Raw genomic sequence first — 25148 nt, 5'->3', positions numbered from 1 at the left:
ACAGAGACTAGCAAGAATGCAAGAGAATATTGAGTAATAGGGAAGTAGCGATATCAAGGAAGCAAGAGGATAGCAGGCGAGAGGCCAGCAGAAGTAGCTGGGTTATGAGGAGGATGAGTAGCTAGGGGAGAGAAGTTTGTGAGCTGGAGGGGATTGAAGAGAGGAGGGGGGGAGGGGAGGCAAGGGGGAAGAGGAGGGAGGAAGAGGGAAAGGAGAAGAGGAGAAGAGGGTAAGGGGGAGGGGAGGGGAGAGGAGAGGAGGTGAAAAGGACTGAGTGGAGGCTCTGAAATGTATAACAAGGACTTGTGAATAGGGACTGAGGAGCCTGGCAGCTAGCATGGGCTTTGATAAGGCTACCTCAGGTGCATATCAATGGAGAGCCCTGTCCCTTCTCCAAGGGAAATGACTGCTTTTAGGGACAGAAAAATACATTGCACAGATTTCTGAGGAATGCTATCTTTTATCTAACAGTCAGAAATCCTTCTATAATCCAGTTTGAGCCCATTCCTGGATATGTGGACTTCCTGAGACCTTAGGGTATTATCAGAAATTTTGAGTTGCCAGATTTGACTGGGGAAGTTGGGGGGGTCCCCATAGGGTTCTTAGTTGTGTTAATCAAAGAATTTAAGAACAGACTCAGAAAAAAGCTGGAGGTAGATCCTTTTTGTTATCTGTAAGAAAAACCCCAGGGCAGGCAAGCTATAAATCTGGGCCCTTGCCAGGAGGATGACAGAGAAAAGGAAGGCGAAGATGGTTTGTGCTGTTTGTAAGCAGGCAGTGTAAGAAAAGAAGGTGTGTGATGGTGAGGAGGGCTTCAGAGAAAGAGTAAAAAGGTCCAGGATTCTGCAGACAGCTCACTGAGGCTCTGACCATAGTCCAAAAGAAAGAGACAAGGGAAAGAAAAGGGGAAACATATTTTTCCAAATCAGGGCTCAGGTGAGCAGACCTAAGAGAACCTAGGAACAGCACAGAGAACAGGGATTCTGAGAGAGAACATTATATCATCTCATTCTAAGGACAGTTATTCCTCCCATCTCTTTGTCATGGCAAATGAGCTTTGACTGGCTGGCTGGCTCTACTGGGTTAACGTTGAGAACAACAGCATGTCTCTACCTGGAGGTAGATCCCATAATCAGCACCAGAAGGAAACGGCTTCTCTTTAATGAGCTCCCAGAACCTCTAATAATTGGATTTTCAGGATCCTCTCACCTTGTCTCTGACTCGGTTTCCCAGCTTGGTTATTCCCACCTCATCTCTGGTGGATGAACTCCCTTCCTGCCTCCCTGCCCTGCCCGGCCCCCACCCCACCCTTTCCACAGCTTCCTGCCTGTGATTTGTTGCTGCCTGTCCTGCCTGTCTCTTTCTGATTAGCTTTGGTTTCTTTCCCTCAGCTCTCTGTGAGTGGGAGGGACTTGCTGCTCCTCGCAGTTGTGTGGCTCTGGAACCGTGGAAAAGGTGGGGAGTGTCCCACCTTGGAGTCAGGGGCGTTGACTGTTACCTTAGAACAGCAAGGGGGAGCAGGATACATCGTGAATGCTCCTGACTGCCTAACTAAGGGCCATCTCCCCACTTCAGTTTATTGCTTTTACACTGACTACTGTGTCCTGGGTCTGACCGACGACTTTGTGATATCTCTGCCTGAGAGCGGCTAAGGAGGAAAATTAACTCATCTTCAAGGAGCACACGCGCCCTGGCGGGTCGGAGCAGTGCTTCCCAGTTCAGTCTCACCTTGGCAATAGCAGCGGCTTCACCTCAGCATCAGATGGCTGCGGTTAAGCCTCTGCAGCTGGAAATGGTCTGATTGGAAAAGGGAATCCACTGCCACGATCTCCTTCATTAAATCCTTAGAAGCATGCGCCTGGCCCTTGGACTTCAGTATCACGGCGTTAGCCTGCCTTTCTAGGTCAAGGTCATCAATTCCCTTTAAAGCCCTTGTTTTAAGCTTCAGGTGTTGCCCTAGCCATGTTTGGGCGAGGACTTCCGCAAGTCTCCGTATGATTGATGGGCTTTTGCTGAAGACAGATCCCAATTCATTTGGACAGTGGCCTTTGTGACCCAGTCACAGCATGGGTTGATTTTAGGTTGCTGTTTTTCAGAGGTGCAGACTGTGCAGAGTTCAGATGGCCATCCAGAAAAAAAAATCCTCCTCAGTGTACTTACCTCAGCTTCCACCAAGCCCGTGTTCACCACAGATCACCCAAATGCATTGTGCCAGCTGGGGAGACGGCTCAGTTGATAAAAATGCTTGCCTTGCAAGCTCAAGAATCTGAGTTCAATCCCCATCACCACATTAAAGACCGGGTATGGTGGTACACTGTTGTAGACACCGTTGTAATCCCAGCTTCCCAGTAGGCAAAGGACAGGTAGATCCCTGAAGCTCACTGCCCAGTCAGTATTGTCCAGTCAGTGAGTTCTAGGCTAGTGAGAGGAATTGGTCTTAACAAACAAGGTGAATGGCACCTGAGAAATGACACCTGAGATTGTCCTCTGGCCTCTAGACACACATATGTACCACCAGTGCCTGCACACACATGAACATATACATAGCATCATGAAGAAGTCCATGATGATGTGGATGGGCAGTGCAGCGTGAAACGCGATTCCTTGTCAGGAGTATGTTAGGGGCACAGTGGGAGTGCACTGCCCAAAGGTGTGCTGTGGTGTGCACTCTGCCAGGGATTGGGCTTTCAGCTCTGGAGATGGCCCCTCCCCTGAGTGCTTGTCCTGAGTTCTTTAGGCTTCTTCTGGTTCCTCAGGTATAAGTGGGTGATTTAAGTCTCAGTCAGGGCTAACAGAGGTTGAGAAGGCAGGCATCTTAGAGTGTGTATGTAATGCCAGCCTGGGTTGTTGATCTTCCTGTCCGGGCTGCCCAGTTTAATGAGACATATTTATGCAGTGTAGTATTTACTATTCTTCCTCACTTTGTCTAGACGTTCCCTCACCTTCGCTGCAGTCTCATGGAGCAGCCCTTACACTCATCTCAGGTGCCAGGCAGACATGGGCACATCCTAGCTGCCTTCGTCCACAGTGCTGCTGAGACTCAGAACACTTGTAGGCAGGAAACGAGCGGCAGCTGCCTTTCTGCAGTGGTGGACATGCGGCCCCAGCGCTGCTGTGTGCCCCACTGATGCCCACACGGACTGGCAGTCAATGCCGACTTGCCCCTCAGCTCTCACTGTGGGCTTGTGGCCCTCTGGGAGTTGTAGATATTTGCTCCTGGTCATCCAGTCATCCGTGTAGCATATAGCAATAGGACAGGCGTGACCTCCTCAGTTCTTGTGGTGTAGCCCTGACTCCAGGACCTCACAATGTAACTGTTCGGAGCTAGGAGGGTTTTCAAGAGGAGATTAGGATAAATTAAGGCCAACAGGGTGACTCTGATTCACATGACTGGGGCCCTAATAAGAAGTGGGGATCAGACACAGGGTAGCCTGTGAGGACCGGGAGAAGACACCAGCTGCAAGCCAAGGGGACGGGTCTCAGGAGGAGCCAGCACTGAGACTCCTCCATCCTGGACTTCTGATGCTGTGGGAACAAACAGATGCACATTAAAGACTGAAACACACAGGCTGGGCTTTTCTGGTTGGATTTGGCGAAGATTTGAACTTTACCCTTGCAAATTGGCTTGGCAGGCTATGGCCAATGAGCACGGTGTGGGAGATTTGTTCTTGTGGCCTCCGAAGCTCCTGTCCTGTGCTGAATGGCAGACCCAGCACGGTTGATCTCTCCACCCATCCACAGTGCATACTAACCAAAGCAACTTACAGAAGTAAGGGTCTGTTTGTACTTACAGTTCCAGAGGGATCCGAATCCATGATGGCAGAGTGGAGGCATAGTAGCTGACGTTGAGAGCTCAGAGCTCCCATCTTGAATTCCAAGCAAGAAGCAAAAGGAATTAACTAGAAATGGAGTGAGTCTTTTAACTCTCAGAGCCCGCCCCCCCAGTGACATACTTCCTCCAGCAAGGCCACACCCCTAAATCCTTCCCAAACAGTTCTACCAACAGGGTATTGAATAGCATTCAAACACATGAGCCTATGGGGATCATTCTCATTGATGACCACCACAAGGGTCATCATCAATTATAATCACCATTACCACCCTCCAGCATCACCATTATTCCTAATTCATAATTCTCTATTATCTAATTGACATGCCCAGGTGTGTGATTACAAATTCAGTCAAGTTGACAATCAAGATTAAAGGTCAGGGGCAGGTGATTTGCATATCTGCTACTTCACAGGGCTGAAGTTGGGACTGACCGCAGGTATACTGCCTCATACCTCTAAGTTCAGAAATCCAAGATCCAAGCGCTAGCTTCTCCAGGATGTCCTGAGGAGCCTCTGTCCTACTCTTCGATTTTTTTTCTCCATAGGAACATCATCCCAATAATCCTGCAGCCCCCATCCTATGCCATCCTGTGCCATTCCCGTTTACCATCCCTGTAATGCCATGAATTAGGTCAGAGCCACCCTTCTCCAGTGCAGCCTCATCTTAATTGACCACACCTGAGAAAAACATTTCTAAATACGTTTCTGTCTTCTTGGGGTGGATGTTGCTTGTGGTCACCTGTATCTTTCTGGTTGCCAAACGTGTGACGTGAGGCCCAATTTACTGAGGAATCAACACGGCAGTTGCTTAGTAGGTCTGCCCAGCAGGTAGGTGGCAGACCCAGGTATTCCTGACCTGTGAATTCTGTCTCTTCCCAGAAGGGGCTCCATGGGGCACCACTGGTGCTTTCCAAACCTGCTGTTTGTTTCTGAGGGTTGGTTCTCGAACTGGGGAGGTGCAGAATGGGCGTCACTGCTCTGCCCACCAAGTGGCAGTGAGTGCCAGTCTTTGTGTAGCTTACAATGGCCAACAAGTCCTCTGGGAGGCAGCATACAGCCCTGGGCCCCTCTAGGCACTTGCCAGTTGGCAGGTTCTTGTCAGCTGTGGGGGCGGGGTGGGGGAGGGGCTGCTGAAATGCTCTGTGTGAGGGAACCTGAGTTGGGACGTCCCATCTGTGTACTGTAACCCAAATCCTGCAGTGATTCCTGAACTGGGAGTGGTGGGGTTATGTGCAGCCCCAGGAGGCTCTATCTCTTATCAGGCTTTTGTTGTGTCAAGATCACAGAGAGTTCTCACCTAGCCCTGGGTGGATGGAGGAGGAACAACTGGTCCCACCAGGTCTTGTAACCCAGGAAGGTCAGAGGGTCACCCTGAACTCAGCCAGTGACACCTGAGAGGGGCCAACAGGAGCGTTCATTCATGTGTGGGGTGTCAGCTTCCCTGGCTGGGGTTGGAGCCGCTAGACTAGTGTTCAGGGTTGACAGCAGCTGAGCCATTCTGCAGCCATGAGAGCCTACTGGTGCTCAGGGACAGGATCCTGAAGGCAACAGGGCCTTCAGTACCCTTAGGCAGGCCCACACAGAATCCCCTGTGAAGCACTAATTCTAGCCTCTTTCAGTAATTCCCCAGCTCTTCTGAGCTGTCTCCACAGTAGGAAAGCGCATCCTGCACTCCTGCTATGGCTGAGCAGTGGAAACCTATTTTAATCCAAGACAAATGAAAAGTCTTAGACACGAACCTGGTCTGGCTTTGGCTTCCCTTGGCTTCCAAGGAGTGCTACTGAAGGCTCCTGGGAACACAGCTGAGTGTCACTCTTCCAGTTCTCACAGGCAGGGATGCATCTAGGAGTGTGGGTGATGGAGGCCCAGCGGAGCTGTTTAACCTTTTAAGAAATTACCTCTTGCAGTGACTGGTTTGATGCTCCCCAACCCTGCTCAAATAGTTTCTCATAATTGCCACCCCTCACCCTTCAAGTGGTACGTACAGGTTGGGTTTTTTTTTTTTCCATTTTTTTACATGCGTGTATGTGGTGTGCATATGCACATGCATGTTTGGCTACATGATGTCCACAGTGGATGTCTAGAGCCATCCTTCACTGACTGCTCTTTCACCTGTTCCCTGAGGCAGGGGTTAAGGCTCTATCAATCAAACCCAGAGCTTGCCCTTCTGGCTGGTGCTGTCAGCCAGCTCTGTCTGCCAGATGCACTGTCCCTGCCTTCTGGGGCTGGAATTACAGATGCGTGCCACACCCCCTGGCATTTATACGAGTTCTAGGGATTTGAACTCCAGTCCTCACACTCTCACGGCAAGCGCTTTTAATCATAGAGCTTTGTCACCGGCTGTCATACGGTTCTGATTTCCAGTTCAGAGATAGTGTTGGTGATGTGAAGACTCACTCTCACCCCTCAGGCTTCCCATGGTGAGCTCCTGAGGCAAGGTATCATAGCTGCCAGAGAGCAAGCCATGCACACCTCAAGGGGCACCGTCGCACAGGCAGCGGCAGCACCAGGGGCTCCATGTAAGTGGATGGAGAATCATGCACAAGACTCATTTTATCTTCATCAGGAAGGAGTGCGACTTTTACACAGGGGCACACTGGATCTATTAGGTGTTACAAATAGGAAATCATGCAGTATATCCAACCATGTGTCCCAGGGCGGCTGTAAATACCTCAAACAAAAGAGGTTTTATTTCCTAACGCAATCACACAGTTCTCAAACATGGACTTTTGTAGATGGCAATGCTATATTCCAATATGAAATGTACTGGGAGGATGTGTGGACATTTTAAAAACATGTCATCATTGCATATGAGGAACCTGAGTGTCGGGGGGGGGGTCCTGTAACCCGTGGGATGTCTTAGGGACAGCCGTATTTGGCTATGACTCTCAGTGGATATCCCCACCACCACAATGCACTCCTGCGCTCTGGTGTGCACATATATGCATAGAATAATCTTGGTTTCGGTTCCTAGGCTGGCTGGCCAGGGAGTCTCAGGGGTTAGCCTGTCTCTACTCCCTAGTGCTGGGACTTTGTGAGGCTTCTGGGGCTCAAACTCAGCTGCCATGCTTAGAGGGCAGGCACTTCATTGACTCCCAGCCCTGACCGAGTTCTTTTGCTTTCCCCAGCCTTTCTGTTTGAGAGACAGAGGTAAACTTTACTTCGAAGTCAGCAAGCCACGTCTCTTGGCTCCCGTGTTCCGAACACGTAGCAGTGGGGCAGAGGGGACAGGAACTGGAAGGAACAGGAATCTTTTGATCCTGTGCCCAGGTTAGTGGCTCCGATGACCTTTGGCATCCTGACTCATGCCTCTGTTCTTCCTGCAGAAGTGCATTCGATTTAACCCGGACGCCACCGTGTGGGTGGCCAAGCAGCGGATACTGTGCACGCTGAACCAAGGCCTGAAGGATGTACTCAACTATGGGCTCTTTCAGCCCGCCAGCAATGGGCGTGACGGCAAGTTCCTGGATGAGGAACGGCTCCTGCGGGAATACCCACAGCCCATGGGCCAGGGTGTGCCTTCCTTGGAGGTAAGGAGCCCTGTGTGACTGTGCGAGGGCTGGTGCTGTGCAGCCTGGGTGCAACCGAGGGCAGCATTTTAGCCAGGCTCTGGTTGGTTTTCCATTAGAAACTCAGCCACCCTACAGTTAGAGTCTGGCTCCTCTGGACCTTCCCTTTTAGGCATGTGGGTGACAGGTACCCGGTGGTCCTTCTTGGTGGCTTTGGGGGTGTGGATCAATGGCGTTTTTAGCTGAAGACAAAGCGGGAGCTGAGTTTATGGGGGCATCTGGATGTGGGCTGGGGTAGGATGCAGGGCTAAAGCATCGTAATCTAGCAGCAGGCTTGGACACCTTCCAATTCCATTCAGAAGCTACAGGCTGAGCTTAGAAGACACACACTCCTCAGGCAGTCCTGGCGGTCCAGTTCTTCAGGACTGACATGTTCTGACACTTAAAAATCAAGGAAGTTCCCATCTGAGTCATGGGCGGACCTTGCCTTCTGTGGACTTGTCATGTTGTGTAGGGTAGAGGAAGAACAACACAGTGATGGCACTACACACTACAGAGATGGCTCAGGGGTTAAGAGCAGTGGTTGCTCTTCCAGAGATCCCAAGTTTCCCAGCAACCACATGGGTGGCTCACAACCATCTGTAATGAGATCTGATGCCCTCTTCTGGCCAGTGGATGTATACGCAGAGCACTTAGACATTAAATAAATTTAAAAAAAGAACAGCTGCTGCTCTTCCATAGGACCCAAGTTGATTCCAGCCTCTAAACACACACAGACACACATAGACACACACACACACACACACACACACAGAGGAATGCACACACACACATGTACACACATACATATACACATAGACATATATACATAGACATAGACACACATATAGGCACACACATGTACACACATACATATACACATATACATACACATATACACATGCACACATATATACATGCATATACATACACACATATATGCACACAAATACACACATATACATACATATACACACACACACACACAGATTGCTTTGTGATTTTGAACACTCATTGCTGTTGCAGAGGAACTGTTTTCAATTCCCAGCACTCACTTGGTAGCACAACCATCTTTAACTCCAGTTCAGGGGATCTAATGCCTTCCTGACCTCCATAGTTAACAGTCACATACATGGTACACCGATATACATTCGGGCAAAACACCTATGGACACAAAATTATATATATATATTTTTTTTTGAGATAGGGTTTCTCTGTGTAGCCTTGGCTGTCCTGGAATTCACCCTGCAGATCAGGTTGGCCTCGAACTTATAGAGATCTACCTGCCTTTGCCTTCCAAGTCTAGGGTTAAAGGCATGTGTCACCACCACCCAGCATAAAATAACATTTAAAAACATTAGATTTTCTTACTTTTATTTTATATACATAAGTTTGAGCCTGTGTGTTTGGGTATGCATCAAATATGTGAAGCACCCACAGAAGCCCGATGATATCATCAGATCCCCCGCAACTGGAATTATGGATGGTGGTGGGCCATCATGTGCAGTTCTAGGAACAGAACCTGGGTCTTCTGAAGGAACAGCTAGTGTTCCTTACCATAGAGCCATCTCTCCAGCTTCCTAAGTTTAAAAAAAAAAGTCTAAAAAAGAGAAAATAATACAAGGTCAGATTTCAGTTGGGGAACTGGTGATGTGTTCCTGTGTTCCTGTCCTTTATTCCCGGGAGTGTGACAGTCTCAAGAGAAGATCAAGAAGGAGGCGTAAAGTCCCTGAACCTGAGTTCAGGAAGGTCATTCCACTCTGTGGCCTTTGGGGCTGTTGTCCTTGTAAAACAGATAAGGAAACTGAGGCTGAGGTGGGAAGGTGACCAGTTCAGAGTCACTCAGCAAATAGAGGACCTCATATTTCCTCTCAAAGTCCAGTCATATAGCTCTTTAACAAAGGTCTGGGTGTCTGGGAGGAGAGAGATGTGTGATAAAGCTGACCACTGGGACACTGCATGCCTGAGAGTGTTGCCACCAACTCCAAGTCCACGTCTCCGCTCTGCAATGTAATTTCCAATGCCAAGTAGGCAGCAGTGTCCTGAGAGACCAGCAGGAGCCTCTGAGCCCTAGGCAGGGGGTAAAAGGATTGCTCACACAGCTCTGACAGAGGCAAGTGACAGGGAAGAGAAAGGTAACATTCACAGTACACTCCAGACAAGCTCGGGGCAGATGGATTCCCACAGACTGTGAGCCAGCAGGATGAGGTCAGGAACTCTGGTGTGTCAGGCCATCTTACTCCTTGTACTGACTGAGGACCGACTTTCACAGTTGAGAGTTTTCCCTGTGTCCTGATGGCTACCGGCGGTGGGGCTCTGCAGTACAGATGCTGGTGTCTAGGTTAAGACTGCGGTTGCTTGGCCTTGGTCAGAACGCTTTTCCTTTGAGCATCTGTGTGTAGCATTTTTAGTCATCTGCAACCTTTCCCTTGTTTCCATGACAGTTTCGCTACAAGAAGCGTGTGTACAAGCAGTCCAACCTGGATGAGAAGCAGCTGGCCAGGCTCCACACAAAGGTATGGGGTGTGTCGGGGGTAATGCTTCCTCCACCCCATCGGGTCACCTCTGTGCTGTCTCTGGAGGACTCATTCCCCTGGGAGTGGCCCCTGGGATGAGGCCTCATTGCTAGAGACTTAGCAATGTAACCAGGGAAGCTGGTGGAGGTTGAACGGGGGTTGCTGTTCCCCTGGTGCCCGAGGGAGGTTAAAAGGCAGCAGGAGTGGTATGAGGGGTTGGCTGTGTGGTGAGGTAGAGGGATGCCTTCTGACCACCATCTCTAGTTGCTGTTGTTGCCAAATCAGAACAGACCTTATAAAGGCAGGAAGTTCTGGCACAATGAGAGGAGAGTTCTGTGCTAGCTGGAGGGGTCTGTGCCCACTGATGAGTCCCTGTGTCACACACCAGACGTGCCAGGGAGGGCCTGGGAGCCAGGAGCATGCCTGGAGCAGGAGGCAGAGATCCTGGGGCATGTGGGTGGAGCCTGGGGGAACAGGGGTGGACACCTCTCCTTACACACCCTGAGGGTGCCTGGTGCAAGCCGGCCGAGGCTCCCTGCTATGGGGGAGTGCGCCTGGGGCTTTCACAACCTGCAGGTTCCTTGTTCCTCAGATGGAGCAGGGTTGCTGCCGTGGGTTTCATTCTCATCTTTGCTTAATTTTTTTTAAAAAATTAAATTAGTTCTTTGACAAGTTTATACTGTATGACCCATCCTGTATAAATGCATTTCGATAGATCTACAATTCTCTCTTGCCTCCCTCTCATCTCTATCAGCCCCCATAGTTCCTGCCCACTCTCGTTCCACCAGGGCCATCTGTGTGACCATTGGGTTGAGCCTATCTACTGGAGCCAGATGGGCTCACCAGTGAATTCACAACTGAAGCCAATGACTTCTCAGTTTCCTTGAATGTATCAGTGAAGAGTTCAGCCATGAGGGGTAGACCAGAGCCCCTCATACACCCATGACTGAGTACTGACGGACACACTCCTGTGCAGACCCAGTGCAGGCATCTATGACTGACTACAAGACTGCAATGTCTGTGTCTTGCCAGGAGATGGCACTGTACAGCCCTTCTCCCTGTCTTCCAGCTCTTGCTGTCTTTCCTCCCTCTCTTCCCCAATGTTCTCAGAGCCTTAGAGGGGACAGTATCAGTGTCCCATTTCAGGCTGAGCAGTGACAAGTTGCTTATTCTCAGCGCCTGTGCAACCAGGGGGCTCTGCAAGCACTGAGAAGAGAGGTTTCTCTGATTAAGGCCAAGAGTAACATTGTTTAGGGAGTGAACAGATATTTAGTAGGCCACTTGGCACCATGTCAATTTAGTGTTTCCCCAAGGGCCTGTGACTTTCCCTACCATGGATTTTTGACCCAGTTTATAGCACTGGGCTTAGATTCCTGCTGTGGAGTGGGCCTCAAAGGCAATCAGGGAGTGGTTACGCCCACTATTCTGCCGCTGTCATGCTATTGCCTAGCGGATTGATATCGTGGATTGTAGGATTTATAGCTGGACGAGACCGTTGGTGCCCTATCTCCCCGAAGATAGGGCTATTTCATAACTTTTCAGAGTTATTGAAGCTAGCCACCCACGAGGAAGTGTCCAGTTCAGGCCCATTTTGATTTCTCGATATCATGAAATAAGCTGTGTCCTGTCTCCAGCTCTAGTCTCATTATCTAGTTCTCGTGAACAACCCAGACAAACGGCGGCAGCCTGTGCTGCTTCAGGGTCCTCTGTGGCCTCCCTGGCCAACATTGTTTTAAGTTTTATGCCTAAGTTATCCAGGAAGAGGCTGGGCTCTTCCTGATCCTGCGGCTGAGCTGTCTGCTGAGGATGGATGTTGTAACTTCTCTAATAGAAGAGGCAGGCAGGCCTGGGAGGCTCAGGTCCTGTGGCTGACCTCTGTGACCATCCTGGACTAGGTGTCCCCAAGGGCAGGTGTCACTGTCTCGATCTGGGTCTTGTGGGGTGTGGTTCAGCAGTTTCCTCTTTGGGATGAGAGACGCTCCAGCCTCAGCCTCAGTCTTCCTTCTGGGAATGGAGTAGGTCTGAGTGAGTCCCGGAAATCATCAACTGTCACCCTGCCCCAGTGATCTGCTCTCACCACACGAGAGCATCGCTTGTTCCCAATATGGCGGAACCCACTTCTGCATTTATCATAACTTAAAAACCACAGGCAGACTGGAATTCCCTCGACTCTCTGACATTACAGCTAGAAGTTGGATTCCTGGGTGCCCAGGTTATGGCTGTCAGTGGTGGTAGAATAAGCTCTCTTTAGATGGTTATGAACCCCACTCACCAGGGTTCCCCACCTTAATGACCAAGAGATCCCTAGTGTCATTATGTAGGAAGTATAGTTTGTTGTGAGAATTCTGGAGGGACAGACATTGAGGTGTTGGTACAAGGATGACAAACAGCTAGGATTCTGAGACATTCATCCAGTACAGGCCCATGGTGTTGGCTGTGTGTTGATCTTGTGCTTGGCCTCATGTGAACCTTGGTGGTAGTGGAGGGGTGGGAGGTCAGCAGTGCCCTGTGCAGAGGAGGCAATCTTTTCTTAGTCTATAAAGATCCTCCCTCTCTTCCTCCTTTCTCATCTATCTTCCTTCCTCCCTTCTCTTCTCCCTCCTTCCATCCATTCCTTTCTTTCTCTCTTTTCCTTCCTTCCTTCCTTTCTTTCCTTCTTTCCTTTCCCCAGCATGAGCTCATGTAGTCCAGCTAGCTTTGAAATCATTCTGTAGCTAAGGATGACATTGAACCTCTGATCCTCCTGGCTCCAACAGGAGCTTGGATTAAAGGTATGCACCTACGCATCCAGTTTACGCACTACTTGGCTCAAACCCAGGGCCTCATTCATGCCAGGCAGGTTCTCTGCCCACTGAGCCTCACCCTTGCCCCTGTAAATACATTTTTCACAAAGACGTTTCTGTTTTGTCTGTTTCTTCTCCAGACCAATCTGAAGAAGTTTATGGACCACACTCAGCATCGCTCAGTGGAGAAGCTGGTCAAGCTCCTGGACAGAGGCTTGGATCCCAATTTCCATGACCTGGAGACTGGAGGTGGGTGTTCATTAGGGAGGTCTTTTCTGTACTCTGGTAAATAAAGCATTCGGCCATTCCTTGGTTCAGATTTCTCTGCATCATTCGTCTCTTATGTTTTACTGGATTTTGAGTGGCCCCTTGTCTTAGTTAGGGTTTCCATTGCTGTAATGAAACACCATGACCAAAGTAACTTGGGAAGGAAAGGGTTTATTCAGGTTTTCATATCATGGTTCATCAGAGGAAGTCAGGACAGGAACTTAAACAGAGCAGGAACCTGGAGGCTGATGCAGAGGCCAGTTACTGACTTGCTTCCTATGGCTTGCTCAGCCCTCTTTCTTATAGAACCCAGGACCACCAGCCCAGGGAAGTCACCACCCACAATTGGCTGCCCCCCCCCATCAATCACTAAATAAGAAAATGCCCTACAGAGAGAGCTCAGGGGACATTTTCTCAGTTGAGGTGCCTTCCTTTCAGATAACTCTAGCTTGTGTCAAGTTGATGTAAAATTAGCTGCTACGTTCCCCAGGCATGTAACTTCAGCTCTGAAGGCCTGTATTTGTCTCCTTGCTGTCTGAGTCTCCAGCTCAATCCATGCACACAGTAGGTGCACCTTGCATAGGTGTTAGGAAAGAAGAAAGCAAATGGGTGCAATACATGTGTGGGGCTGTTGCCGGCTGACTGGGGGCCTTCTGCAGAGCCCCTAGGCTGCATGTGCTAACCAGCCAGCCCTGCAGCGTGCTTGGGTTGTCCCTCTGCCTGGGTGCAGGCTTCCTCACAGAAAGGCATGCACATGTCTTATGCTCCCTGCTGGGTGCTGAGTTCCTTGGTCTTGAAATAACCTTGGGAGAAAGCTGCACTGGTTGGGAGAGGGGTCTTTGCTCTGCACTGCTAACACCTGGTCTGACTGTTCTTTGCTGTGGGCTAGACCTAGTCTTTGTGGGGTGCTGCTGAGCTGCCACTAGATCCAGAGTGCCTTCCTGTATTGCTAATATCTCCTGCTTTTCTGGGCGGAGCTTAACCGCAGCAGCCCAGGTGAACACTGGCTGAGGAGGAATGATATGGCCGAGGGTGGCAGGCACAGATCCAGGCACTCTCTCCACAGAAGCTTGGATCAGTTTGGTCTGGTATGCGATCTCAGGACAAGAGAGATTTGACCTTAGCAGTGGGGTTCTTTTTCCTGCCTTCTTTCCTTCTCTCCCTCCCTCTCCTCCCAGGATACCCCAGGTCTACTGCTGGCTCCCCCATGGCTTCTTGTCACACCTTGAAATTACTATGTTGCACAAGATATGAAGGTGTCTTATAAAGTGTGGATTTTGTTTGTCATTTGGGGCAGCCTGGCTGACCCCTCAAGCTGAGGTGGGCCCCACTGGGTACTGATGTAACCAGCATGACCTAGTCTGAGCCCTGATGTGGGCTGGGTTGCCTCCTTGCTCCTGTGTTTCTTTGGGTTTATCTGTAAGCAGCATGAGAACCAGGAGAGGGCTCGTTTCTGAGGATGGTGGTGACATCCAACATATGAGGAGAGATTAGGAGTCCTGGTGAGGGGATGTAAGAGGTGGTCCTGACCAGAATGAGCAGGCACCAGGGTCCCTGCAGGAAGAAAGTGATGCTTCTGTGCCTTTTGGTGACACTATGCCTCCTATGGCCTCAGGGATCCTGGCTTTGTACTGTCTGGTCCCCGCGTTCCCCATGGCTCTATGTTGATGCTCCCATGCATTAGCCTTGGGCTGGCTCTGGCTTGCTCGGCATGGATGGGAGCTGCCTTGTCCCATTCAATGGCACATAGCTCCAGTACTCTTGATATGGAAGTGAAGTGTAGCCAGAATGGCACATGTCCACAACCCCAGCACACAGAAAGCTAAGACAGGAGGATAGCAGGTTCACTGCCAGCTTGGGCACATAGAAAGACCCTGTCTCAGATTAAAAGGTAAGAGAAGACCATGGGTGTAGTTCAGTGGTAGAGTGCTTTTAGGTTCCATCCCCATCACCAAAAAAAAAAGAGGGAAATGGTCTATGGGCCTGTGGGTTCCTAAGGATGAACTGGAGCCTTCAAATCTCCACAGATGACCTTCATCCAGGCCTGGGGCTCTGTCCTCAAGGTCTGTGGCCTGTATTTTCTCCTAAGTATGAGTCATTGGTCTTGGTAGTAAGCTGCTTAGGTCTGGTTCTCTCTCCTTGTTTCATAGTGACCGTTTCTAGAAGATTCTATAAGGGATCAGACCAGGCAGTGTGAGCCTCTCGCCTTGACATGTTTATTAGAACATGGCTGGTGTCTGCAATGGGAGCTTTCTTCCTGATGAGAGCTGCAGCTCCTTTGCACCCATCCCCTTGTACATCAGGGTCTCTGGTTCTGGGGTTTAAGCAGCTGTCATCCTGGGGTAGACCCCAGTTGATACTGACTGTCTTGAAGCAGAGGCATGCATGTGGCGTCCCTTAGCCCTATCTAGAGCTAGAATAGAGGTAGTAATGATGAGCAAGGAGCTGGTGCCTAGAGAAATTCCAAGAAATTCTGCCCTCTCAGCACCGGGTGTGAGGGATCTGGAAGCTCAGAGCACAAGGGATGATTGTTCCGTGTTCTCTGAAATGCAGCCAGCCTTGTACCTGAGGGGCCCATGTTCAGTGAAACCCCTGATCCAGCTAACCAGGTGTCTTAGTTAGGGTTTTATTGCTGTGAACAGACACCATGGCCAAGGAAACTCTTATAAAGGACAACATTTAATTGGGGCTGGTTTACAGGTTTCAGAGGTTCAGTCCATTATCATCATGGCAGCATCTAGGTAGGTATGGGAGGAGCTGAGAGTTCTACATCTTCATCTGAAGGCTGCTAGCAGAGTACTGGCTTTCAGGCAGCTAGAGTCTTAAAGCCCATACCCACAGTGCCTTGCCTACTCCAAAAAGGCCACACCCACTTGAACAGGTCCACTCCCTGGGCCGAGCATATACAAACCATCACACCAGGGATTGACAAAGAAAACCAAAAAGCATATCTGTCCTCTCTCCTGTCATTGCCCTCTAAGAGACAGACTATGGCATCTATTTACTTCTTAATGGAATCCATTGGTCTTAGAATAATCTAGAGATGGCTAAAAGTCAAATATGACATGGCTTTATAGAAGGAGCTTGTGGAGGTGACACCTTTAATCCCAGCACTTGGAAGGCAGAGGCAGAGGCAGAGGCAGAAGCAGAGGCAGAGGCAGAGGAGGCAGAGACAGAGGCAGAGGCAGAGGCAGAGGCAGCGGCAGCGGCAGAGGCAGGCAGAGGCAGAGGCAGAGGCAGAGGCAGAGGCAGAGGCAGAGGCAGAGGCAGAGGCAGAGGGAGAGGCAGAGGCAGAGAGGCAGAGAGAGGCAGAGAGGCAGAGGCAGGTGGATTTCTGTGAGTTTGAGGCTAGCCTGGACTACAAGCCAAGTTCCAGGATAGCCAAGGCTATATAGTAAACCCTGTCTGGAGAAAAAGAGGGAGAGGGAGAAGGAGAGGGAGAGAGAGCCCCAGGGCTCCTGGACGTTTTCCTCCACAGGTACTGAGGGGCAGCTGCGTAACTGTGGCTACAGCGTAGGCTGTTAGCTGATAAAACTGGGCAAAGGCTGAGAGAAGCAACGGGTCTGCTAAGTGGGTCCTGATGCTGCACTCCTGGTCTAGGGTGGCTGCTCTGGAGCCACCACAAAGGCAGCAGTAGCCAGATGTGGCTGCAGAGCACAACAGACATAAGGGGTTGGAGAGGAGACACCATTCTAGAAATTCTTCCCTACTTTACCCACAGAGGGCTTGGGGTTTGATGTTTGTGTTAGGGGTGTGTGTGTGTGTGTGTGTGTGTGTGTGTGTGTGTGTGTGTGTGTGTGTGTGTGTGTTTTATAGGTACAGCCGGAGCTGTCCTTGTCCCCTTTCTTTGAGACAGAGTCACTGTCTCACTGGTCTGGTGCTCCCAAGCTAGGCCAGCCTAGCTGGCTGGTGAGCCCCGGGCTCCCACCTGTCTCTATGTCCCCTGCACTGGGATTATAAGTGGATGCCCTCATGCATGGCTTTTTATGTAGGTTCAGGGGGATCTGAACTCAATTCCCTATGTGTGCACAGCAAACACTTTAGCAATGAAACCATCTAACTCCCAGGCCTAATACTTGTTTTCCTGGTAGACACGTGCCTCCTCTAGCGCTAACAGACTTCGGTTGTTCCTTCCACATTTTGGAGGCTCCGAGCTGGGGTTGGTGACTTTCTGAGTCACTCTCTGAACAGCAGACTCGCTGCACACCAAACACCTTTGCTCCCTATGGGAAGTCAAATTCAGCTTCCTTCGGAAGGCCGAGGCACGCCACCAGCCTCAGCCTCAGCCTCAGCTCTGCATCTCAGAGTCAGCTGCACTGGCACTGGGGAGCCATAATTGAGGCAGCAGTCATTCTGGGTTGACTGACATGCAAGTGACATGGGAATCCTGGTGGGGTGACCTGCCACTTAAAACCACACAGTCCATCAACAATAGTAGATGTCTGTAGCTGCTGCGAGTGTCCGTTTCATTCAATAGCATGAAGAGAAAACTGAAGACTTCTCTCCTAGTGGAGGGGTCCTTGGGTCCCTCTCTGCCACAGTGGGACCTCTGGGATGTCAGGTGGATGACAGCTCCAAGTCCTGGAAAGGCAGTCACAGTGACAGCCCTAGGGGACTTAGTCCATCCCTTTCACACCACCCTGAGTCATCTTGCTCATCGGGGCTCACCTCTAAGACCTGGCCACCACTGGTCCTAGTCAGCTTTCTATTGCTGTGATAAGCATAGTGATCAAAACCAGCTTGGGGAGGCAAGGGCTTAATGCAGCCCGAGATTGAAGTCTATTGTGAAGGGAAGCCAGGACAGGAATGCGAGGCAGGAGCCTTGGGCTAGGAGCTGAAGCAGAAGCCACGGAGGAATGTTGCTCACCGTCTTGCTCCCCATGGGTTGCTCAGCCTGCCTCATAGGATCTAGGCCAAGGGTGACATCTCCCAAAGTGGGACCCTCCCACATCAATATTCTGATGGAAGTGTTTTCTCAACTGAGGGTCCCTCTTCCTAGCTTATGTCAAGTTGATAAAATCCCAAGCAGTACACCAAGCGAGAGGTTCCGGGCGGTGATGCTAGAAACTGTCAGTGGGGGTGGGGGTGGCTTCTAGCTAAGTTCTTTATCATCCTTGAGAGGCGCTGTTTCCACCCACATATGGCTGTGGTGGACTCCTGGGGAGCCCCGTCCAGCTCCCACGCGGCCCAATTAGAAGCTTTTGTGGACATTCGACTTCCCCTTCCTCGGAGCTCTGTGACTTGGGGAGTGGAGGGGCCTGTCTGATGACTTATGGTCTGTATCTGTCACACAATGAATCACAGCGTGTGATCAATACCCCAGGAATTGCAGTGTCTGGAGGGAGCGGGGTTCTGAGACCTCATAAACATGAGCCTGCAGACAACGGGAGGTGCGCAAATGAAGGCAGCCAGTTCATAAATACTGCCTCCTCCGGTGAGCCGGGTGCGTCTGGTTGGTCCTTGGAGTTCTAATAAAGAGGCCTATTGTTAGGCAAGAACTCAGATGCGGTGCCTACTTACTTTGCAATTCTTCATGTGCCTGCTCCCATAGAAGCATGGGAAGCTCATGAGCTAGAAGATAAGGTTCATCAAATATGGAAGGTGAACCACGAAAGGCAGCCTGGGAAGGAAATGAGTCTGGGCTTGGGTCTAGGGTTCATAAAGAACCAGTCTTAGGGTCACGGAAAAATCCCACTGGGTGGCTGGGGGGTGTAGCTCAGAGCCAGAACATACAGAGCCTGTATACCTGCGGTCTTGGGTTCCAGCCCAACTACTGCCCAAACAGCAAACAGCTGAGGTGGGTGTGGTGCCTGCAATTCTAACGCTCAGGGTGGGAGGCAAGAGGATCCAGAGTTCAAGGCCATCCTCCAGTTGCATAGCAAGTTGGAAAACTAGCCTAGGATACGTGAGACCATGTCTCAAAAATAATCAGTTCATTAACTCTCGCCCCGAGTGTGGACCGTTCCCACATGCACTTACGCCAGCCTCTCTGTCGCTAACAGTCAAAACTGCTGGGCTGTGTTTGTCACACTGAGGCCCAGAGTTTAACTACGGCCACGCTTGGGGGTCACGGATCTGTGGGGTTTGTCAAGTGTGTGACTCCTGTACCTACCGTCATCATCATCGGGGATCCCACCACTCTCTACACACCCCACATGCTTGGCTGTCTCCCCCCAACCCCAGGCATAGCCACTTGTGTCCCTGTTATCTCCTCCTTTCCTACAGCGTCTGTGGGAACTGGGCAGTATGTTGCAGTCACGCTGGCTTCATTCACTCAGTGTCCTGTGCCCAAGTTTCAACTGTGTCTGTTTGTGTCTCTTTATCGTATTTACTCGGGTGTTGGGGGAGCATGTGCACCGTGCACATATGTGGAGGTCAGAGGAACTCTGTGGAGTCGTTTCTCGCCTTTCACTTTTATGTGGGTGCTGGAATTGAACTCAGATTCTCAGGTTTTCTCTGCAAGCGCTTTACCTACTGAGCCATCTCAGTAGGCCTAGCAGAATTCTTCATATATGGTTCCTCCCAACTTGTTCCCCCTGGCTTGCTTTGTAATAGAAGCCTGGACCACCAGCTCAGGGATGGCACCATCCACAATGGGCTAGGCCCTCCCCATCAATCACTAATTAAGAAAAGCTACAGGCTTTTCTACAGCCTTATCTTACGGAGTCACTTTCTTAATTGAGGTTCCTTCTTTCAAATGACTAACTTGTATCAAGTTGACCTAAAATTGTTCAACACCAAGTGGTTGCTGGGAATTGAACCCAGGTTCTCTAGAAGGGCAGTCAGTGCTCTTAACCGCTGAATCACCTCTCCAGCCCCACTGTGCTTTGCTCTGTAAGATGATGCTGAGCTGTCCTTCAGGACGCCCTAGGTGGCTGCACCCTGTCTCATTTGTGCCAGTGAGGAGGGAGCAGGGCCCTCTGCCCTCAAGGGTTAAGAGCTCAGTGTTTTGTGTTTGGCTATTCTGACCCTGCAGCATGACCCCTGCAGAGTCCCCTTGAGGTGAGAGTGCATCTCCTAGGGACCTGGGAAACAGCACACCGGTGTTGGTGTTCCGTCTGTCAGTTCCCTTTGTTGAGGATTTTGCTCAGGCGTCTCACCCACTTGGGGAGGGGGTATTGAGTTGTTCTCTGTGCATATTGGATGTCAGCATCTCATTCATCAATGTTTGTTGTTGGAAATAGTTTCTCTAAGCCTGTGAGAACAGGCGACTTTGCATGAAGTCCCTCACCCTATGTAAGAGCCTTGAGGTGTTTTTTAACTTTAAAATTATTATTTATGTGTACATGTGCGTGCGTGCGTGCGTGTGTGCGTGCGTATGCCCATAGAGGCCAGCAGAGGGCATCAGATCCCCTAGAGCTGGAGTTACAGGCAGTTGGGTGCTGCTATCTGACTCAGGTGCTGGGAGCCAAATTCAAAACTTCCGCAAGAGCAGCCTGTGCTCTTAATTGCAGAGCCATCTCTCTGGCCCAAAGGTTTTTGTTTTGTTGTTGTTCATTTTTTTAATAAACCTGTCTTAGAAAAGCTTTGGCTTAGGGAGTTTCTGCAGACCGCTCACCCACTGCTACCCTGTGACATCAGCGCGGCGTCTTTTGCCACCATTAACCCTCATATCCACATGCGAGTGTTACAAAGCCCATGCACTATTCTGATTTCCTCAGTTTTCCTAAATGCTTTCTTCCCGTGAGAGGGTTTCAGGATTTCATCTTTACTTGCCCTGTCTCTACAGGCCGAATGGCTCTGATGGTTGCTTGGGCTTGATGACCTTGGCAGCTTTGAGAACTGGCGTGGTATTTATCACATGCCTCTGGGCACACGTGTCCAGTGCTTTCCTCTTGACTGAACCTAGATCCTGTAAACAGGAGAAGGTGTGGGGCTGGCAGGAAGAGGGCAGAAGTGAAACAGACATCTCACTGTGGGTGGGGGCTCCTGCTGTCAGCCAAACTGACTGCTGACCTCCCTAGCACGGCCCTCACTGCAGCTTTCCTTCCCTGAGAGCCGCCTGCTCAGCCTGTCCCATACAGGTACAGGGCTCAGATGGCACAGCCCACTGTCGAATGGGGAGTTATGTCCTGCCTCCTGAAGGGCACCGTGGCTGTCCTCGAGACTGTCCCCCTTGCTGCCACTTACTGGTTACCCAGTCTCTGTGTGGGTTGTGCTTTATGCGGGTGTCTCTGAGGATCCCTCAGGTCTGAGCTCCAGGGACGCTCGTCACACAGAACCTGTGCACCTCCCCTGGCAGCCTGTGTCACCTCTAGATTGCTTATAAAACCTGATTCATGGACACTGTGAAAAATCTCTCTTACACTGCGTTATTTCTTGGTTATATTTTATTGTTGTTATTTTTTCAATCTGCGCATTGCATTAACTTTCCTCGGAAGATGTGAGTGAACTAAGGTTCACTCTGGATGGAGCAGAACAAAGAAACAACTCCAAGCCCAGCCCAGCCCAATGACTTAATGTCACTTAATCAGGCTTGGTGACAGGATCAGTACAGAGAGGGGACACTCGTAGGAGTCTGGCTGAGGGGACTCTCACAGGAACCTTGGTGAAGGGTTACTTATAGGAGTGTGGGTGACCCTAAAGCAGCTGCATCACTGCAAAGCCCCACCCCAACTTGGGTAATGTCCCCCACCCCACTTCATTAACCTTCAGCTTGTATCCTTTAGCACCTTGGAAGAGACCACATGTAGCTGGGCAGAATTTCGTACAAAAAAGGCCAGGTGGGAGCAGCTGGATCTCAGGTCTGGGCCTGATGACCTTCCCCTCCCCTTGTCCTGTGAGAGAAGATCCTCTGGCCTGACCTTGGGGGGTCTCTTGTGGGCATCAGCTGCTCTGGTGAAGATGGGGCAGCTGGTATTAGAGAGGAGAGGGTTTCCCGTTGTTGGGGTTGGTTCAGCTCACAACGGAGTGGCTGGCTGACACTGTGGGCTCTGAACCCAAGCTGGAAAGCAGTTCTCCATGGTGTATTTGTTCTGTATCTTGCCTTTCACACTTGGGGTGGCTCAGGTCAGCCTGTGTTCCCCGTCTCCAGTCCCCACATCTGTGATACACTCATTATTCCTCCCTGTGTTAAATTTTCCATCCTGGGACCCCTTAGCCTCCTAAATCAGTGTTTGAAGAACTGTGCTAGAGGTCACCCAGTCTGTTAGAGGAAAACTGGTTTTCACTGCCATAGTTGTTGCCTGACACGGGAGATAGCGCCCCTTCAGATGCTTGATTTCTGGGACCCCTTGTCTTGTACATGGAACACACACACACACACACACACACACACACACACACACACACACACACACACACACATACCCTCCAGCTGCTGCTCTGAGTCCCTTACACTCCCACCTTGTCCTCCCTGGGGTGCTGTATCCCTGTAGCCTGCCTGGAGTGTTTCAGCTGGCCTGCTGGGTCCTGCCTCTTTCCTGTCCTCCTGGTGCCTCTTGGAGCACATCTGGTTACTTCCCAGCTACGACATTCCCAGGATATCTCTAGGGTGTCGGTGTGTATAACTTTAAGGTTAAGTGACCCAAGTTTGGGTACCAGCCTCTGCTCAGGTGTACTCGCTAAAATTCTAAAGTGGTTTTGAAACCAAGGAGTTTTCAGCATGTGAAAAATGAGGGCTATTTTCAAGACGCTCTTGCAAACACCTGTGTGGGGCCAGCTCTCAGGTAACCTGAGGCTCACTGTTTTGACTGGACATGGCCAGTGAGCCCTGGGGATCCACTTGTCTCTGCTGGGGTGACAGACACACACACTAGCACTCAGCTTTTGCTGGGGATCCGACAGGCGCCCTACCCACTGAGCTTCTTCCCCTGCCTTGAGATGGAGACTCAAAACCAACAGCTCTCAACCTGTGGGTCGCAACTCCTTTAGGGGTTGAAAGACACTTTCGGAGGAGCCGCATATCAGATATCCTGCATGTAAGATCTTTACAATACATAACAGTAGCAAAATTACAGTTATGAGGTAGCAACAACATAATTTTCTGGTCGGGGGTCACCACAACATGAGGAACTGTATCAAAGGGTCACAGCCTTAGGAAGATTAGGAAGATTCCTGTAGAGTGTTGTCACTCTGGGTCACAGAAACTTGTAGGTTGTCCTGGTGCTCTGTGGTCACCTGATTGTGGCACCTAGAGGACCCCAGTTCTTATCTCTGTGGGAATCCTGCAGCCTAGTTTCTGACAGCCACAAAGGGTCTGCGTGGGTGCGTTATGAAATGGAAAGAGAGAGGGTGCTAGCCTTTCCAGCATCCAGTTAGAGTTCTCCACAGTTGTTCCTATGAGGGACGTGTCAAGATGGCGCCCAGGCTTCTGTCCTCAGTGAGTGTGCTGGGACTCTCCAGGACTCATAGCACCAAGGCCCACACAATGGAACCCCTGCTGCTGCTGTTTTGATTTGCTTGTGTGACCCCTTGTGACTCTGTCATTTTCATGAAGTTGTCTGAGTCACCTGACAGTGTGAGGAATGGGAACCGGAACTGTAGGCCCAACTTCACGCAGTAGGCCCAACTTCACGCACTCTAATGGGGAAGAGCGCACAGTGAGGCTTGGCAGCACTCTTAGCGTACTTGTTCCAATGCCTCTTTGTTTGTCCCCTCAGAGACGCCCCTGACCCTGGCTGCCCAGCTCGATGGCTCCATGGAGGTCATCAAAGCTCTCAGAAATGGGGGTGCACATTTGGACTTCCGCTCCAGGGATGGGATGACTGCCCTTCACAAGGCTGCCCGGATGAGGAACCAGGTTGCCCTGAAGGTATGTCCCAGGTCTGCCTCATGTGGCCAGCAGGGTCCTTTATCTGGTTCTTGAGCTGTCCTCACAATGGCTTTCTCTTCAGGGAACCATGAATCCTGTCCCCACTGGAGCTTGGAAGGGCAGCTGAACATCAAGCTCTCCCACCCGCTCTGTGCTATAGCTGCTTCTAGAACTAACCACCTTAGGCTACCTTGATCCCTCTCATCCACAGAAGAGCTCATGTTTCCAATGCACGAGCTGGTGAAAAGCCTGCCGTTGTCCCTCAGAGGAGGCCTCTAGTCCAGTAGAAGCCCTGACAGCCTCATTGCCCGCTGTGTTGCATCTCTGGGAGCCAGACAGCTGTACCCACATCTGTCTTCTCCTGTACTCCCATGTGGCATATGGTACACCCATCTTCCAACCCCCTTTTCCTATGCCTGCCTTCTAGGTCCCTTTTCCCCCCAACACCTGTCTCCCCCACAGCCATCTTCCCACACCCTCCTCCCCGTGACGTCCTCCCATGATCATCTTTTCCCACTGCTAGGCAACTTTCAGTCTCTTCCTTTCCTCATTTTCCATCTTCCTTTCTCCCACATCTTTGCTCCTTGCTCCTGTCTGGCAGCATATGCTGCATTGTCCAGAGAGAAGGTGGCGCCCGATGAGGAGGCCAGGTCTCCTGGCTGCAGCTTGATCCAAGATGGAGGTTTTCCTGCCATCCCTACCTCACCTCAGCTTTACCTTCCTACAGGCTTCTGGAGATCCTACATGTTCCTGACCCTACCCAGTGGCTCACTACCCCTGCCTCACTGCCCTGTGTGTTAGTTCAAATGCTATGGATCGTCCTACCAGATGCTACCCTGGTGGCTCTCTACAGCGGTCTTCTGGGATGCAGGATTCTAGGTGCCAGCAGGACCCTGACAAGGAGCCACAGCTGCCAACTGTGTCTCATCTGGGTGCAAGTGCTGTTCCTGCATTCCCGTCACTTCCGTCGGCAGTTAGGACTCTCCAGTTTTGTGCATGTCAGAGGAAAACGTCAGGTGTCCAGGCGTGACTCACCTTAGCCTGTGGGAAAGCAGTCCATGTGTGTCTTCAACTCATTCCGTGTAAGAAACCAGTGACGACTTTAAATTCTTCCCCTAGACCCTCCTGGAGCTTGGCGCCTCCCCGGATTACAAAGACAGCTACGGGCTCACACCGCTGTATCACACGGCCATTGTGGGGGGCGACCCTTACTGCTGCGAGCTCCTTCTCCACGAGCATGCCTCCGTGTGCTGCAAGGATGAAAATGGCTGGCACGAGATCCACCAGGTATGGCTCTGCTCGTCATGCCCGCTGCTGAGATCCCCGCCCTGCAATGCCAGACCCAGCTCACAGCCACTGAGTGCCAGGCCCTGAAAGTTTACACGGATCCCCAGCATGTACAGGCTGACACATTTAGGGCCATTTCCCACTTTGCAGGAGAAACTAGGTGG

General features: G+C 50.8%; 1 protein-coding gene across 2 annotated transcripts in view; it reads left to right on the top strand.

The window, feature by feature from the left end:
• The window catches only part of Shank2 (SH3 and multiple ankyrin repeat domains 2), a 389007-nt gene that overhangs the window by 13457 nt on the left and 350402 nt on the right, over window positions 1-25148 (top strand). For both annotated transcript variants that reach the window (XM_032891331.1, XM_032891332.1), the window contains exons 2-6: window positions 7157-7360; window positions 9823-9894; window positions 12818-12926; window positions 23546-23697; window positions 24817-24984. In XM_032891331.1, coding sequence (XP_032747222.1) covers window positions 7157-7360; window positions 9823-9894; window positions 12818-12926; window positions 23546-23697; window positions 24817-24984 — 705 coding nt within the window. The remainder of the gene's footprint in view (window positions 1-7156; window positions 7361-9822; window positions 9895-12817; window positions 12927-23545; window positions 23698-24816; window positions 24985-25148) is intronic.

The sequence above is a fragment of the Rattus rattus genome, chromosome 2 (assembly GCF_011064425.1).
Source record: "Rattus rattus isolate New Zealand chromosome 2, Rrattus_CSIRO_v1, whole genome shotgun sequence".
Lineage (NCBI taxonomy): Eukaryota > Metazoa > Chordata > Mammalia > Rodentia > Muridae > Rattus > Rattus rattus.
This window is presented reverse-complemented; position numbering and strand designations above follow the sequence as displayed.